Here is an 18072-nt window from a genome sequence, read left to right on the forward strand (position 1 = left end):
AATGCGTTTCTGCGTGAGCATTTTGAATGGTAGCTTGTGGAGGCTCCGATTCAAAACTCGCAGGTCCAAGATCGGTCGTAACCCGCCGCTTTTCCTGGGTACAATGAAGTAGGGGCTGTAGAACCCCGACCTCAAATCGGCTGGAGGGACCGGCTCTATCGCGTCCTTCGCCAGTAGGACTGCGATCTCCGCACGCAGGACAGGGGCATCGGCATCTTTCACTGTAGTGAAGAGGACGTCCCTGAACTTGGGGGGGGGGGAGCCGGGCGAACTGAATCGCAAAGCCGACCCTGATGGTCCGAAGGAGCCAGCGAGACGGACTGGGGAGCGCTAACCCGGCTCGCAGAGACCGTACAAGCAGGACCAAAGGGACCACCGGTGTACCCGCAGCAGGGCAGCGAGGTGGAACACAGGGACACGGCTCGGGGGGCTCTCTTTGTGAGGCGGCCCGAAGCGGCGTCACAGTGTGCTAGGCAACACTTACCTGGCTCCACGGATGGACAGAGGGAGCAGTCGAGGCTTTGGCTGCCCGCTGCTGTCCGCTGGCGACAGAAGAGGGGGATGAGAGTGGTGAGGTTTTTCTCCTCCCACTGCTCTCCAAACCCTCTTCAGACCTGGAAATGGAGGAACTGCTCTTTAAAATTTGGGTACCGCTGCCTCTTGGGTCAGTGGCGGAACAGAAACAAACCCAATAAAGGATTTACCACCTGGCCCTCCTCCAGGGGTGGAAGAGCAGCCCCACCCATCTCTGGGTCGCCCGTCTCAGGGGTGATTCTCACCAACCAGTTAAACAGCTGCAGAGACGGGAGGCGTCATCTCCCCGCAATGGATACAGCAGAGCCTGCTGGGCCGGAGTTTCTTGCAGGGGACGACACCCTTGGCGACGAGCAGACTGAGGGGCGGCCCAAGAGGAACTCAATGGTTTGTCATGGGAAGCTCCCCTATCCGCTACTAACTGAGGAGAACCGCTGGGCTCAGTCCTCGACAGTGTCACCGAAAGGCCACCTCGTAAGATGGGAGCATTGAGAAAGCATTTAGCTTGACAACCTCTCACACCTCACAAGGTAAGCCAGGGGGCACTTCTGGACCACGGAGGTGGACATCGTCTGGCTGAGGGCCTGCGCCGTGACTTTGATCACGGTTAGTCAACAAGCGCAGCTCAACCCCAGCACAGAACTACCCTCATGCAAAAAGAGTGCCTTGGCCTCACATGCAGGGTGGGTGTGGTCTGTGTACAGCCACCCCATCCAAGAGGGTAGTGAGAGAGGAAAAACTTATGCAGATTGGCACCTTTGGCATTCCATATTTATGGCACCAATATACCCCCATACTGCCAAGTTTTCCATGCACATCTGGAAGACCCAGGAAAGCATGGCTGTAAACTCTGAATCTGAGTCAGCATAAGCACACACCATTACAGTGGGCAGCGTCACCCTCATTTCCAGAGCATAACAGCACTCTCTCCGATGCTGCAATCGACGTCTGTCCCTCAGCTGGAGCTCTGAATGAAATGCTAGGTTCCCCTATGAAAAGGACCAGCAATCCAATCCAGAAACTGCACAGCTTGCAATGCGCTAGAGAGGGAGGGGCCCTAGGGGGTTGGTTCCCCGAAGGAACCCCTCAACCTCATGTCACCCAAGCCATATCAGCAAAGTAGACCTCTTCTGGTGCACCAGAGAGGGCGCTACAATGGAGATTACGCAAGGGAACCGCGCATCTAGAGCGCCGAGCGAGCGCTGGGTTGCCGTGACAACCCGCGCTGCAGCCCGGCAGCTCGACGGCACACGACACGCAGAGGAGCGAGAGGTTTGCTCTCGCTGATCTCCGCGGTCTCCCAGAGTGTCGGGCAGAGCCGCGGCTGTGCTTTTACACACAAGCGGCAGCTGGCCAACAACAGAGGGGACTCAAGCTTCCCGGAGAAAGAAGAGTCACGACCGGCGTGTCGACGTGATCATGTTCTCATATGAAAACATGAACACCCACGAACATAATTTCAGCACGCGCCCAGACATGCGAAACGGTGATCGTGGCCGTCAGTGAGGACAGGAACGATCGCATCCAGAAACACAAGTAGGATGTCGTCTTTAAAAAGACGCGAATCTACTTGTGTAAGCTCTTTCAGGGACTTTACTCTTTTAGAAGTGCTGAAGCACGCAGGGGAACGGCCACCGCAACACAGACAGGGATTGTGTGCAGCCTGTCATGTGCTTTCTCTCTCTTTGAAGGCGCTCACTCTTACCAGCCGTAAAAACGGCTTTTCAGCGCTCAAAAGCGCACCGTACCGGCCGTGAGAACAGCCTTCTGACGCTGTCAAACAGCTATTTGCTCAAAAACGGCAAACGAAACAGAAAAAGAGAGGACGTCGACCCCGCTGCTGTGCTGTTCGCCTGCACTCGGAAAAAAAGAGAAGTTCAACCAAAAGCTTGACTCGTCTTCTAGCAGACACTCGCTTGCAGAGAACAGGAACAAACACCGTTCGGCTCCGAAGCGAAAAGCTGAAGATGCAACGCACCTGCTGCTCATTATATACCCGCGCTGCGAGGCGAGCAGCTGATGCATATGATTGCATGCCAATGTGCATTGGCTCGTTTAGTTACACTCGAAGTAGATTGGCCTCTCTAGCGAGATTCCTATTCGTCGGTCTGTCCGACGTACGTCGAACGTGACCGACTGAATGGGAACCATTGATCTCTAAGTACAGTGTCCCTGGGAAGGCCAAACAAAGGTGATTGGACTGCGGGATGAAAATAACAGTGTTTCGACGACATGGCGACAAACACACTCTACAAACGCAACTCTTGCTCTTCTCCGTGGGAGCGCAACAAGACCACGCCCCCTTTTTTGTGTATTCCTGTGGGCGGAGGTTAGTCAAAAAACTGTTTTAGTGACGTCATTAAAGAAGGAAGTAGAGGGATGTAATCCAAACTGGCCGTTCGATGTAGGCGACTTCTGTTAAATAGAATATCTCGCTTGGCTTTGAACTTTGAGCTTTAAAATTTTACAGATTTTATTTATACTCTAACAACAACATTACACACTAACTAAAGTTTGAAACATGGGATTACGAAGAACGGGACCTTTAAGTGAACGTAAACAGTTGAGAAAGAAAGCACATGCATAACAGTATAATGGATCTCTGCGTCAGGTCTTAAAGTGACAGCAGCCTAATATACCTGCTGTCAAATTATGAGATAATATTAAAAATATCTATATAGCAGTTTTTCAAAATTGTGGCCAGTGAAAATGCTGAATGGCTAGTAACTTTGAAAAACTACTCGGGACAGTGGCTGATGAGCAAAAAATGTTAATGACTACAATATATTATTAACAAACTGGGAGTGTTGATACAGTATTTATAAATTAATCACAATTTATTTTACGTTTTAAGAACTGCATGTTTTTTTACTGCAGTTACTGAGGGAAAATAAATTATTTCAGTCATAATTGTATATTTTTTTTAACGTTATAATGTGTTTAATATATTAATAATAATAATGATTAATAATAGTAATTTAAATAATTTGAAGCCATCCTGCATCCCACTCGGAAGTTTGCCGGCCCCAGTTGAGAACCACAGCTATAAATGTAAGAAGTTTTATTTTGGAACTATCCATTATTATTTCTGACAAATTCATTATTTTTGCAAGCAACAAATAAACTGCAAACATTTAATTTTGTTATAATAAATGTTTTGCAACTGACCGATTTTCAGAAGGGATCTTAAAAAGGTAAAATGACAGACACTAGAGCAAACTGACACATGATCCATGTTTGTGGGTGGAGAATATTTGTGTGAAACTCACCTTTTCCAGGTGGGAAAAAGCAGTCCATGTCGACACTACTGCGAGAGTGAGACACAGACAGGGTACTGCTGGGAACCAGACCCTCCAGAGGGGGTGAATGTTCGGTGGTCCGCACGAGACACCAGCCGGGCCGTTCTCCAGACCTCTCCAACAGCTCGACAGTCTGACCTGACTGAATGCTCAACTCGCCCACTGAGCCCGCAACAAAGTCCTGCAGAACCACAGTCTGCTCACAACCACCTGACAACTACAGACAGAGACAGAGAGATACAAGTTTTAGCTGTAAGGATTTATTTAATATATATTTTTAAAATATAATTTATTCCTAGGATGGTAAAAGCTGAATTTTCAGCATCATTACTCCAGTCTTCAGTGTCACATGATCCTTCAGAAATCATTCTAATATGCTGATTTGCTGCTCAAGAAACAGTTCTCATTATTATTATTGTTGAAAACAGTTTTTGCTGCTTTCTATTTTTGTGGAAACATTACCATTTAAAAGTTTACGGAAAGTAAGATAAAAAAAAAAATCAGCAAGGACAAATTACACTGATCAAAAGCGAAAGTAAAAACATTTATAATGTTACAAAAGGTTTCCATTTCAAATAAATGATGTTCTTTTTATAAAAAAAATTCTGAAAAAAATCGCTTTGTTATTTTTGTATTGTTTTCAGAAAAAAATTAAGATTTCAACACAGATAAAAATAGGAAACCTTATTAATAATTGCATACCAATTATAATTTATAGCACCAAATCAGCATATTAGAATGATTTCTGAAGGATCATGCGACACTGAAGACTGGAGTAAAGATGCTGAAAATTCAGCTTTGTATCACATGAATAACATTTTAAATACATTTTAAAATATATTTAAGTAAAAAACAGCTGTTTAATATGTTAATATTCCACAGTATTAAGTTTAATGCAATGCTTTTTTGAAGTCTTTATGATTTCTATGTCTTTCTATGTCTTATGTCATTCATGCAAAATTTCACGCAGGAAAAGTTCTCAAGAATTTTCTAGAACTGTATAAAACCGTCCCAGATGAAAATAAAATCAGGGCAGGCTGTGAGAAATGAAGGATGGTCAGCCTGCAGAGAACAACCAGCTCACTAAACAAATACACACATCACCACCTGAGTCAAACTCACCCTACAGTGACTGATAATCAATTCAACACCCCACACACATTCACAGGCACACAGAAACATGCTGTAATCTTCATCAAACACACCCACAGAAACTGAGCTAAAGACTATGAGAAACAGGATGAGTAAGAGAGGAAAAGGCAGGTCTGAACAGCTGTTCTCCTATAGAGGTCTCTCCATCTCTGACCTCCTTCCTGACTACATCAAACTGTTAGACTGAGCTTTTGGGTGTCGACACAGGTTCTGTTCTGACCCAGCATCCCAGCCCAGACAGCACCGCTCCCTGAATGTAGTTATGTCTGAACCCCCCCTGTTCTGAGGCTCAAAACATATTAATCAGAAAGATCAACTAAACAAAACTCACAGCCTTCCATATTAAACACTGGTTCACGTCAGCTTTTGCTATCTTAGAGTGAGAAACCTCAAAACACTAACAAAAAAGTACCAAAAACTTCTGGGAGACAGTGTTTTTTTTTTTTTTTTTTTTTTTTTTTTTGGACATTTACTGTATTACAAAAACTGTTAACTTGAACAAAACTGAAAATCATTAACAAGACCTATGTCTCAAAATACAGACAATAACTTTATTGATTCTCATTTGCTACATAAATCTACAAAATTTTTAAAAACATTAAATATTAGATCAAATTAGCACAGAATCAACTTTGCACTGCTGGCCGCGATCGCATCATGGATCAGCCAAATTTCCATGAGCATCAACAAACGCGGCTGTTAAGAAAAGTGCTGAGCTGAATTTTATGCCATCTAGTGGTTTAAAAGAGAATTAAGTCAAATGCACCTTTTACCCCGGTGCACCTTTAGCCCCATTGTACCATATATATATATATATATATATATATATATATATATATATATATATATATATATATATATATATATATATATAATATATATTCTTTTAATATAATCTAGATATGCAATTAAATGTTTATTTGAATTAACTCATGTCAATTATTCAAATGAATTGCAACAAGATATCTATTTTTGCTGAAAAGAATTTATGACATTACATTACAGATGGGTAAATCATTTAATAGCAACAAAAAGAGGATTTAAAAGTCAATATATTAAAGTTGCCCTAAAATCAAAATTTTAATTTACCTCGGCATAGTTAAATAACAAGAGTTCAGTACATGGAAATGACATACAGTGAGTCTCAAACTCCATTGTTTCCTCCTTCTTATATAAATCTCATTTGTTTAAAAGACTTCCGGAAAACACTCGGATCTCAACATAACACTGACTTTTACGTAACAGTCGGGATCATTAATATGTATGACCCCAATATTTGCATATATGCCAGCCCATGTTCGACGCATTAGACAAGGAAAGGCAGAATTAAGGTCTGGATCTGTGCCCAGACAGGGTAAGCAAGCAAGAACAACAGCGAGAAATGGCAGATGGAGCAATAATAACTGACATGATCCATGATAGCATGATATTTTTAGTGATATTTGTAAATTGTCTTTCTAAATGTTTCGTTAGCATGTTGCTAATGTACTGTTAAATGTGGTTAAAGTTACCATCGTTTCTTACTGTATTCACGGAGACAAGAGCCATCGCTATTTTCATTTTTAAACATGTGCAGTCTGTATAATGCATAAACACAACTTCATTCTTTATAAATCTCTCCAACAGTGTAGCATTAGCCATTAGCCACAGAGCATAGCCTCAAACTCATAGAGAATCAAATGTAAACATAAAAATACATACTTTACTCACATAATTCGAAGCATGCATACAGCATACATGACGAACATCTTGTAAAGATCCATTTGAGGGTTATATTAGCTGTGTGAACTTTGTAAATGCGCTGTAATTTAAAGGGGCGGCGCACTGAAAAAATCAGTGTATAGTTAATGATGCCCCACAATAGGCAGTTCAAAAAATTAATTAAAAAAAATCTATGGGGTATTTTGAGCTGAAACTTCACAGACACATTCAGGAGACACCTTAGACTTATATTACATCTTGTGAAAAAGCATTATTGGGCACTTTTAAACATTTTTTTTTAAATAATCAAATAAATGTTAAATTAACAGAACTGCACATATAAAAACACCCAAATATTTGGCTAAAGCTAGTCTGTAATAATTATAATCATCCTAATTATAAAACTACAGCATAGTTTCTTAGTTTAAAACTAAGCATATAGGAGGTCCCCATCATGATACAAAAACAATTGTCTATGTGCTTCCTTTACTGTATGTTTATGCATGTATGCAAATGTTTCTTGCAATTTTTTTGTGTGAAATGTCTTGAATAATTGTGATGCATTTGTGAGAGTTATGTTTAGTGTGAATTAATTCTGTTCTCAAAGCTACAATGGAAAATACAAGATATATAATTCTACATTTACAACTCGAGAGTCCCTGGAGAGCAAGGCTGAGATGAAGGAGTGTGTGTTTGGGTGGAGGAGAGAGATACGCCCTTCTCAGGGGAAATGCGGGGTGTTTTCCCTCCCTGATTCTTTACAGCTGGCCAGGAATTCCCGCCATATGGAACAGAGTATTCCATAGTGACAGAATTCCCAGCCATGAGGAAAGCATGATCCCCCACAGAGAATGAGACAGGGTGTTACATATGTGACATATGAGAACATTTAACTGACGCTTTTCCTTTATTCACAACAGGCGTCAGGATTCAAGATCTACTAGTAACATATAAACGTGAAATTCTAGTAAAATGACTTGTAGTAGAAGACACACAGATATGCTGATACTGTAACTACTTATGAACTACTTTTTTCATATTTTACATGAGTCACTATCATATAATAATAATAATAGGTAACAATTTGATAACTTTGACTATTATAAAGTAATTTACATCAATCATGGATACATTATATAATGTGTTAATCAGTAATATCCATTGAAATAATTAGAAATATTCTTTTATATTTGTACGTATTCATTTTGTAAATTAACTACTGGTTTATGCATTACATTATATATTATATATTTTTTTCTAATATTGTTTGTCTTTGCCAAAAACAGGAGTCCAGTTATTATTTATTAGAAGATAATGTATGGAGGTTTCAGCTTTACAAAATCTGACACACACAAACACATGGAGTAGAATATGAACAGCCACTCCCTCCTGAGCAACCCAAAAAACACAGTCCAAATGTGAGCTCATGCTTATGGGACAGAAAACACACACACACACACACACAAACACAGACAGATGCACAGTGTACACTCCTATATTTAAAGTGCAAATGTCAGCAGACGCACATGAAATCATTTGACAATGATTATGGGGAAAACACAGAGTACTATCACAGATAAATCAGAGTGTGATGTTACTAGTTGGGCTGAAAACTGGTACCTGCTACAGCCTGATTAAACAGCCACTAATGACTAAAAAACATTATTAAATACACTTTTTGATATTAAAGCAATTCAATTGTAAGACAAAAGAGGCAGTTTAAATGGATCTTAGTCAATATATAAATTGCTTTATAAATCATTAAAAACATAAACCATAAATGTATGCTTTAATCCCAAAGTATATCCCAAGCAATATTGAAACAGACATACCGCCAAAGTTCCCTTTAAAACTAATACAAAACACATCTACAAAAAAAAAATTACAATCCAATCAAATTCAAAATCCCCATGAAATCCATCAGAAGCATGTGTACTCACAGGTCTGGTTCTCTTGGGTAGTCTGAAACTCCTCCACCTTGGCATGATTCTATCTGTACCGCTAATACAACCAACCAGATGTTAGACTGCCAACCAAATACGCCTTCTGATTGGCCGAAAGTCAGGTAGAAAATTGTCTAACCCAAGTGCTCGTTCCCAGAGTGTCACATGGAGCTAGTTACTGTACTCATCTCAACATGTTCTTTAGAGAGTACGGAGAACAGTTATTGAGCTGTCATATAGATCTACACAGCTGAGGAGTGTCGAGAGGGCTCTGCCCATATGGGAGAGACCGAGAGAAAGAGGAGGAAAACAAGCAGAGACTCCCAACAGAACAGACTAAAGTGAGAGAAGGAAAAAAAAACAATCAAATGAAAAGTCGCAACACTCCAAACTGAGCAAGGCAAGAGTGAGGTGTGTGTGTGTGTGCTTGTGAGATAAAGACAGAGAGCAAATAAGACTACTCACACACATACACACACACATGTTGAGTTGTCATTTTACGGGGACATTCCATAGACATAATGATTTTTATACTGTACAAACTGTATATTATATCCCCTAACCCTAAACAAACCCATCACAGAGAACTTTCTGCATTTTTACATTACAAAAAAAAAATCACTTATTTTTTTGTTGTGATTTATAAGCTGTTTAAGGATTATGGATATTGTCATCTTTGTGGAGACATTTTGTCCCCATTAGGGTATACCTGGCAGTGATGGAGTACTCGAGTCCTGGACTCGGACTCGAGTCCGACTCGAGTCACTATTCTTTGGACTCGAGTCCGACTCGAGACTCCATTCTCTGGACTCGTGACTCGACTTGGACTCGCGGACTGATGACTCGTACTTGGACTCGGACTCGAGGATATATAAAATCGGACTTGAGCATTATTTAAGTTTATATATAATATTATATAAGGTTTCGTGCCCAAGACCGGCCGGGATCTATTTTTTCCCCCTCAGAGACACTGCTACCGCTCGCTCTCTTGACCACACACTCACTGACGTCACTCACTTTACGCTCGTGCATGATTCGCGGGCTAAATGTTCAAATTTGGAAAATTGAGGAAAAGACTGGGACAACTTCAAACTTTAACAGACACCTGTCACGGATGCACCCAGAAAAGTAAGTAAAATGCTTTCCATTGGCTAACGTTAGCTTTTAAAAAAACTATTATTGACTAATGCATATATGATAATAAACAGAAGAAGCTAGGGTTGGGCGATGTTTACACAATTTTTTTGTCTGTTGATAACTTACTAGTCACTGTGTCAGATCGGATTACATGATTTTTTTTGTCTGTTGCGATAGTCACTGTCAGATGGATGACGCAATTTTGACTCCTAAAATCCTGTGGTGTAGTGGTCAAGAAACATGTCAGACTAACGTTACACGTTGCTTTCTGACCAGTCGCGTGCTGTCACACACACACATTCACTTGAACACATACAAACGCACCCACGCTAAATCACTCGGTCACTCACAAGCGCTCTCTCTCTCTCTCTCTCTCTCTCTCACACACTCTCTCTCTCATATCGTATTGATTTTTACATTTTAAGTATTTTCAAATTTAATTTTAAACTCGAGACTCGACTCGGACTCGAACGCCGGGGACTCGAGACTCGACTCTGACTCGAACTCTGGTAATGGTGACTCGACTTGGACTCGACTCGGACTGTTCTTTGGGGACTCGGACTTGGACTCGGACTCGAACACTGGGACTCGAGACTCGACTCGGACTCGACAGTTGGTGACTCGACTACAACACTGATACCTGGTATACCACACACACACACACACACACGTCTGGTTCGCTATCTTTGCGGGGACTCTCCATAGGCGTAATGGTTTTTATACTGTACAAACTGTATATTCTATCCTCTTACAGTAACCATACCACTAAACCTACCCATCACAGAAAACATTCTGCATTTTACATTTTCAAAAAAAAAATTGTTGTGTATGATTTATAAGCTTGTTTCCTCAAGGGGACCTCAATTTAGGTCCCCACGGTGACACGAGTCCACATGAGTCAGTCCACCAGGATAGAAAAACAAAGACACACACACACACACATACACCAAAAAAAAGGCAGACATCTACAGTTTATAAACAAATATTATAATTTCTAAAGACCAAACCAAACCAAACCTTAAGGCAACTCCTAAATTATTGTTATTACTTTGGAATTTAAAAAAATAAAAACAAACATTATTTGCTATGTTTTTGAATTATTTTAACCTTTGAAGATGACGTCAAAATGGAGGCTTTGTCAGATTTAGCTAACTTCTGGGGACAAATGCTGACAACATGCCAAACCATACTACCCAGAGACACAAACAAGTCAAGAAATGTCTAGCCTGTAAAAATAAGCAATATGAGAAGCCTATATATAGTGCTATATTTGAATGTCCATTGAGTCTCCCACACACACACACAGTCATACATACACACAAACCTCAAACCACAATGACATAAGAAGGCCTAGCAGTACAATAACTCCAAAGAGACAGACCGCTAACAGAGAAGAGAAAGAAAAAAGACAGGCAGAAAAATGAAACTTGTATGTGTAATTATGACTAATCGCTTGCTTTGTTAAGCAACAAAAGCTTAATAAAATGTAAAACTCTTTTGACTAGCAGCAGGTTTTTTTCAGCAAACTGATAGAAATGATAGAGAATGACTAACATATAAAGTGACTTCTCAAGCACTTGTCTAAGCACAATATACATGCAGGTGTGCTAAAAAATGCCATGTTTATTTATACAAATTATCTCAAAACTCTTTTCTTAAAAAAAAAAAATCAATGCCATTAACCTCATAAACCATTGTTACTATACAACTGTTGCAAACAAACCCATCGCTGAGCAGCCAATCAGATTGAGCTAGCGGTTATCGCCAACACTTGCCATTTTGCAGTGTCAGACAGTCAGTGAACGGTCAGGGTGTGCCATCTAAGATGGAGACAAGTCCGTGTCCTGATGTAAACCACATAAACCACCGCAAAACAACCGATGGCAGGAGAGCGTGCTAGAAAAAGTGTTTCTAGGAAACAAGAGCTGCTGTTGACTCAGAGCTTTTTTGTCTGTAATTAGATGGTTGAATGAAACAAGAGCGGAGAGACTGGCCTGAGGTTAAGTGCAGGCGTAAGTAATCATAAAATTACAGCGAAATGACAGAGGGAGAGAAGAAGAGCAATGATACAGTTTTTGCCGCACTGGCATACTGGAAGGAATAACAGCGAATCAGAATCAAACTTAGTTGGACAGGGATAAATATTACATAACAAAAACAAGCCAACAAGAAAGGCAATAAAAGAAAACAAGCAAAAGTGAATCATCCTACACACAAAAATAACTATAATATTAATATTGTAAGTTTCAGTATGTTTTAGACAGCGCTTTCCAACATCATCATCAAAACAACAAATGAGGCAATATCTTTTGGAAGAATGGTTTCCTCTTTTTATTTTTAAAGGGGACCTATTATGCCACTTTTCACTTTTTAGATGTAATGTAAGTTTCTGGTGTCCCTAAAATGTGTCTGTGAAGTTTCAGCTCAAAACAGATCATTATACTATGTTGTAAATGCCCATTTTTGAGTGTAAGGAAAAACATGTTTTTGTGCATGTGTCTTTAAAGGTGCAATATGTGAAAATTTCTGTATGCTAGAGGTCGCTAGAGGCCTATTCAAAACAAAGGCGTAGCTTGATGACACTAAGTTTGAGGAATCTTGGGACATGTGGTCTTCAACTCACAGCCGGTGGAAATTAATCAGGATAGGACTCGGGCAGAAATCATGTTCATGGATGCGATTATTAACGTTACTGTAGTATGAAGCAGAGCAGGACCGAGTGTTGTGGGAGCTGAACGAAGCCGCTGGCGTGACTGCGCAACACACGCCTCACGAGCAGTGGGACTTTTATTATGCCGCAGTCGCAGTCGCCGGCGCTGCATCCGCTTTTCCGGTCATGAGTTTGAGGTACCGCATCTCTGTTTATCATATTAGATACATTTGAGTGTGTTGAAAATGATGTTATATAACATTACTCTGTGCTCGGCGGCTGTTATGAGACACTTGTTGCACAATGCAGTAAGCCTGATCGATTTTAGAATATCATATTAAATGCTGGGTGGCTTGTGTTGATAAATGGCATGGAATTAATTTTAAAACGTATTGTTTGATGGAGAAAATGCTGTATTACTTTTACTAAAAATAAAGTTGCATCTGATTATGCTATGTTAGCTACTTTACAAAATAGTGTTTTTCTCTGAGGCATGGTAAAGCATGGTACTCGCAATACATCAAGAAAATTCGATTTAAACAATAAGACTAAACGTGTGAGCGTATATAACAATAATTAGCTTTTCTGTCTATAAATATATCAAAAGTCTTGTCTATTAAAACATGTAAATTTGGTGTTTCCATGGTTTCTACAAAATAAAACCGGAAACCGAGGGTAACGGGGGTATGACACAATTGACAGGCGACTCCTCACACGTCCCGAAGCCTTGGTTAAAATGGCAATTTTCTCACGATTTACAAATAGTTGCAAACATTTGGGATATTGTAAGTACTCAAGTGAGCAAAATATATAACACAATCCTAACACAATTTTTGGATATTTCACTTTAAATGCAAATGAGCTGCTGCTCCCCACCCCACTTTCCAGAAGAGGGCGGAGCCTGTACAACTCATGTCTCAGATACTCAGCCAAAAAACTATCAGTACATTTGTTTGGTTTTGATTATTATCTCCATCGCGGCCATCCTCATGTGACATTGCAGTTCTTCGTCATCATGAAATGTAATTATTTGCATGCGTTTAAACAGTTTAAACTTCAGATATGTGGTTTTCTAAGCGCACACATCTGAAGCATGCGCACAAAAAGATGGCAGTCAGATAACGCGTCCTGTGAGTATTTAACTGATTTGTCTTACATGTTTTATTGCACTTAAACTGTCAAATATACACAAGATTATGTCAAAAACACACAAAGTTCACAACACAGTCAGTTATGTCTGAGAACGTAAACAGCAGGGAAAGAAATCATGTGTATATTAGATCTGTGTACTAAAGTGACAGCAGTGTGATATACAGTACCTACTGCTGTAAATGCTGTAAATATGAATCAAACAACCAAAGAAAAACAGAAAAACACTCACTGCTCTTGATTAAATAACTTTAGTATACATTTCTTACTTGAATGCTGCTGTTAAATAAACATGGCGGACTGTGTACAGCTCACTCAGAGGAGGAGCTAAGCTAATAGCTCAGATTCCGTTACCAGTCATGGGCGGGGCTTCCCCTACTCTTGCGTAATCTGGAACCGCTCATTTGGAGAGACTGTTTATGATTTATGGAGATTATGGGAGTGGGTGGATTTTTTCCATTATAGGCTGTGGACACACATCTGTGTTCAAACACCTTATAAAAGTGAATTTTACATAATAGGTCCCCTTTAAAGAAATTAATACTTATATTCAGCAAGGATGTATTCAATTAATCAAAAGTAACAACAACGTTTACAGTGTAAAAAAAAAATTATATTTCAGATAAATGCTATTGAATTTTTCTATCAGCAAAGAATCCTAAAAAAATGTTTAACACACACACACCCACACACACACGCAGCGGAAGTTGCTTGCTGTCTAAACAGACGTACTGAACGTGTACATGAGAAAACCAGATTTTCCATATAGGGGAAGTAACTACCACTGGAAAGAGATATTATTTTTCACACAAACATATTTGAAACCTAATCCTCACAAAAACTGGTTGACACCATTACATTTAAATTAAACATGATTTGTGTTTTTGTAGTGTAGTTGTACCTTGTCACTATCTACAGTGTTCTGGGAGGTGCGGGAAGCGATGGAGATTGTGTCCGGCTGGCTGCTGGCATCACCCTGACTGTCCGCATCCTCAGTGGTTTCCCTTAAAGATGAAATAAATACCTTAAACCTAATTTCCAATGTAATTACATACACAGTCTACGACAAAACACCTAGAAGAAAAGGCATTTGAGTTGTGCATTTTGGGAGTACAGATGTATTGATTTTCTTAATACAGAATACAGAAGAATCTGAGCAGGGAATAAAAGAGAGCAGGTGGATGAGTTGAAATACCTCTTGCTGATGCTGCGCTGCCTGGCTGGGGTTTTGGGAGGGTGTATGGGCTCCTTTAGCGCCCCCTTCAGGTGGATCGTTCTCTCCTGAATCACCTCCCTGATGTTCCGGATCCACTCCTGTTTCACTTCTATACTGGAGGCCTTCAGGTGGATGAGATGATGTGTAAAAGACGGAAGAGGAGACAGAGAAGAGAAAATGCATGATTTCACAAGCGAGATTCAAACTTGCATTACCCAACTGAGTACAATGGCTCAAAGCACGTGCACCACGGACAGAACGGCTGAAAGCAAAATTAGTGCTGAGTGCGACAAAAATACCCAAGGTATTTGCAATATGGGGGCAAAAAAAAAAAAAAAAATTTGTAGAAAAATTTTCCGGTTTTAATCTGTAATTTCTAAAACATTTGATATATTCCAACCCAAACAGGGCTGGCAATTGATTCAAATATTTAAATGTGATTAATATTAATTGGGACTCTTTTTTGCAGTACTTTCATATGGTTCAGGATTGATAACTAAATAATAAGCCTTTGTGTAAATCACGTAGAATAAAACAGTTTATTTTTAATAAATAATTTACTTAATTTAATGAATCACATAAATTAAGCATTCATTTTGACAGTACTAATATTAATAATATCATGTGCTAGGTGTCATGTCTGTTTAGGATACAGTGTAATACTGTAGTGTATACTGAAAAAAATGTGCATAAAAATAAAAATATTCATTTCTTACTCTGACATGCGCTAGCCACTAGGATGTTCTGACATCTCTATAGGTTTATCTGACACTAATACACAGAGACAGACACATATATACATCTTACCTTAAGGACTGTTTTGTTGTCAGATGTGGGAGTCCGACCGGCCCATAGAGCAAACTTACACGGATCACCTTCAATGTGTTCGGTGACTCCTAATTCTGATGTCTGTCAAAACACATTTGAATTCACACTTCCACTAGCGACTTACTAATAAAGTGGGAAAAAGCCACTAAAGACCTAATTTTGCTGATGGTGTTTACACTTCTTGACAACATGTTATCTTGAAGCTCCTTACCAGCAGCTTGTTTTTGTAAACATATTTGGTGCGTCCAGACGAGTCTTTCATCTCTTTACTGAAAACAAGGGAGAGCTCAAAGAGAAAGAGATGTCTGTCCCGGCCCTTGCGAATCAGAGATTTTGGGTCCCACACCTGGAAGGTGTCCTGTAGGATCAGCTCACCCTGTACGGCCAGGTTCTCATCAAAACCTGAAACCAAAACAACAATCACACAGATAAACAGATACATAACTATATAGCAAAAATATCAACAGCTCATCGTCCCATCTGAAATTCAGAGAAAAAAACAAGCCAAAGCATATTTTAAAATCATATTCTAAAGTCTAAAATCTAAAGTCATACTGCGACTTAAATAACTGTAAAAGAAAGAACCCTTCTGCACACAGTTAAGTTTTCAGCACAGCTGCCATAATTATCGCTCACCCTCCAGCATGCTGACGTGCATGGCATCATTAGCGCGTTTAGGCACACTAAGCATCACCTCCAAACCCTCCTTTATTTCTCCTTTCCCTTCCTCACAACATGTCAGCAACTCCTGTTCACAAACACACCCATTTAGAGCTGCAAACTGATTCAAAATGGATTTGAAAGGACATCATTATTACATCACATCAGGTAAAGAATGAACAAAAACACTGAGTCTCCACCTTCAGCAAGAGCTGGTATTTGGTGATTCTCTGAACGGGCTTGATCAGGTACGATGAGATTGAATTGGCCAGCCCATGTCTTCGCTGTATCTCCTGTGAGAAAAAGCAGAAAACAACAATAATCTTGCAGTTATAAAACTGTGGTATTGCTAAACAAAAAACAAACCAGCCTTTTCTGGTCTAAGATGGTATTCAGCTGGTCTACAGTAGCTGGTCTTCCACTCTTGTGGTTTGCTGGTTGGCCAGCTGGTCTGTCCCAAAAACAAGTTCCCAAAACCTTTAGAATAGACCTGTTTAACTATGCTGGGAGAACAGCTAACCACCCTAGATTGTTTAAGCAATTTTTTATCACTGTATTAATGGAGTTTTAAAAAACAGAAAACTTAAGCCCCCATTGTTACAAAGAATAGGATTAGCATATATGAGCATGTAGGAGGGCAGGACGCGCAGGCATAAGAAGTCTGCTTTGGGCCAATAATAAAGCTCTTCCAGAGCTGTTTACAGTAAGCTATGGTGCTTTAATTGCACTTCTATGGAAATACGTATTAGACGGATGTTTGACAGTTGCACCGTGTCTCGCATTCAAGACCCTGCCTTTTATTCCATTTATCAGTGCTGCGGCTCTGCAGTTACTATGTAATCACCAAGTTTTTGTGTGCACACCTCTGCTCTGTGCCCTTGGGAAGTTGCCACCATTGGGTGTTTCGGTGCACCGCAGTTTTCAGTGAGTTTTTGGCCCAGTCTCTACCTGGGAATGTTGCGGAACTGTGAGGCTCACTCCCTCCGAGGAGGGTATTGGAGAAGTACATTCGGTCGCCCCCTGACAGAGAGCCATTTCAGGGCACTTTGCATGTTACTCAGCTTACACCAGAGATCAGTCTCGAGAGGCTAATATCTCTTTCAGACTAGCAGCATGGCAATTTCTGCCAAATATGTCTCTGAAGAAAACGATCTGCTACCCCTACCACCTCTAGTGCTTTAGGGTTCAGCGGTGTTCATGTGTCCAGCGAGGTCATGTCCCAGTCTCCGCCCCGAAACGTTGTAGCACTGGGAGGCTCACCTCCTCCGAGGAGGGTTCTAGAGGAATATGTTGGTCATTCCCTGCCATTGTGATGGCTCAAGACCAAGGGGTTTTCCCCACAGGCAACCCATTTTGCATGATCAAGGTTATGCACAGTTGCAATCACGCTTTGGTGATGTGGAAGAAACTTTGGTCTCTGTCCCAGGGACCTGTGCTGGAGGCCTCTTGTCATCGCAGGACGCTTCTGACGGTCCCTCACAGAATGGGGAATGGGGTATCTAAAGCAGGGAGCAGACATCCTGTCGAGACAGACTCTACCCTGAAATGGAGTTGATTTGGAGGTGATTCGGCCGAGGGAAGTGAATTGGTTTGCATCCAAGGAAACAACACACTGTCCACTCTGTTTTTTCCTCACGCATCCACCTTTACTGGAGCCGGATGCCATGATACAGATATGGCCAAGGCTGTTGAGACCATCCTAAACTCTTGAACACCTTAAAGTGGAGAGTCTTCACTTTATGGTGCAGAGGACACCAGTTGGACCCAGTTAAATGCCTGGTGGATTCAGTGCTGGAGTTACTT

The 18072-nt window shown here is 40.6% G+C and overlaps 1 protein-coding gene across 2 annotated transcripts in view; it reads right to left on the reverse strand.

Moving 5' to 3' along the window:
* Positions 1-18072, reverse strand: part of kalrnb (kalirin RhoGEF kinase b) — a 116022-nt gene that overhangs the window by 31697 nt on the left and 66253 nt on the right. The window contains exons 28-34 of one of the 2 annotated variants that reach the window (XM_067372564.1): positions 16470-16562; positions 16246-16357; positions 15821-16011; positions 15589-15690; positions 14761-14903; positions 14467-14569; positions 3804-4050 (exon numbers count right to left, since the gene is read on the reverse strand). In XM_067372564.1, coding sequence (XP_067228665.1) covers positions 3804-4050; positions 14467-14569; positions 14761-14903; positions 15589-15690; positions 15821-16011; positions 16246-16357; positions 16470-16562 — 991 coding nt within the window. Of the gene's footprint in view, positions 1-3803; positions 4051-8626; positions 8908-14466; positions 14570-14760; positions 14904-15588; positions 15691-15820; positions 16012-16245; positions 16358-16469; positions 16563-18072 lie in introns of those variants that run through there. The other variant, XM_067372565.1, reaches the window with a different exon arrangement.

This window comes from Chanodichthys erythropterus, chromosome 21 (genome assembly GCF_024489055.1).
Source record: "Chanodichthys erythropterus isolate Z2021 chromosome 21, ASM2448905v1, whole genome shotgun sequence".
NCBI lineage: Eukaryota > Metazoa > Chordata > Actinopteri > Cypriniformes > Xenocyprididae > Chanodichthys > Chanodichthys erythropterus.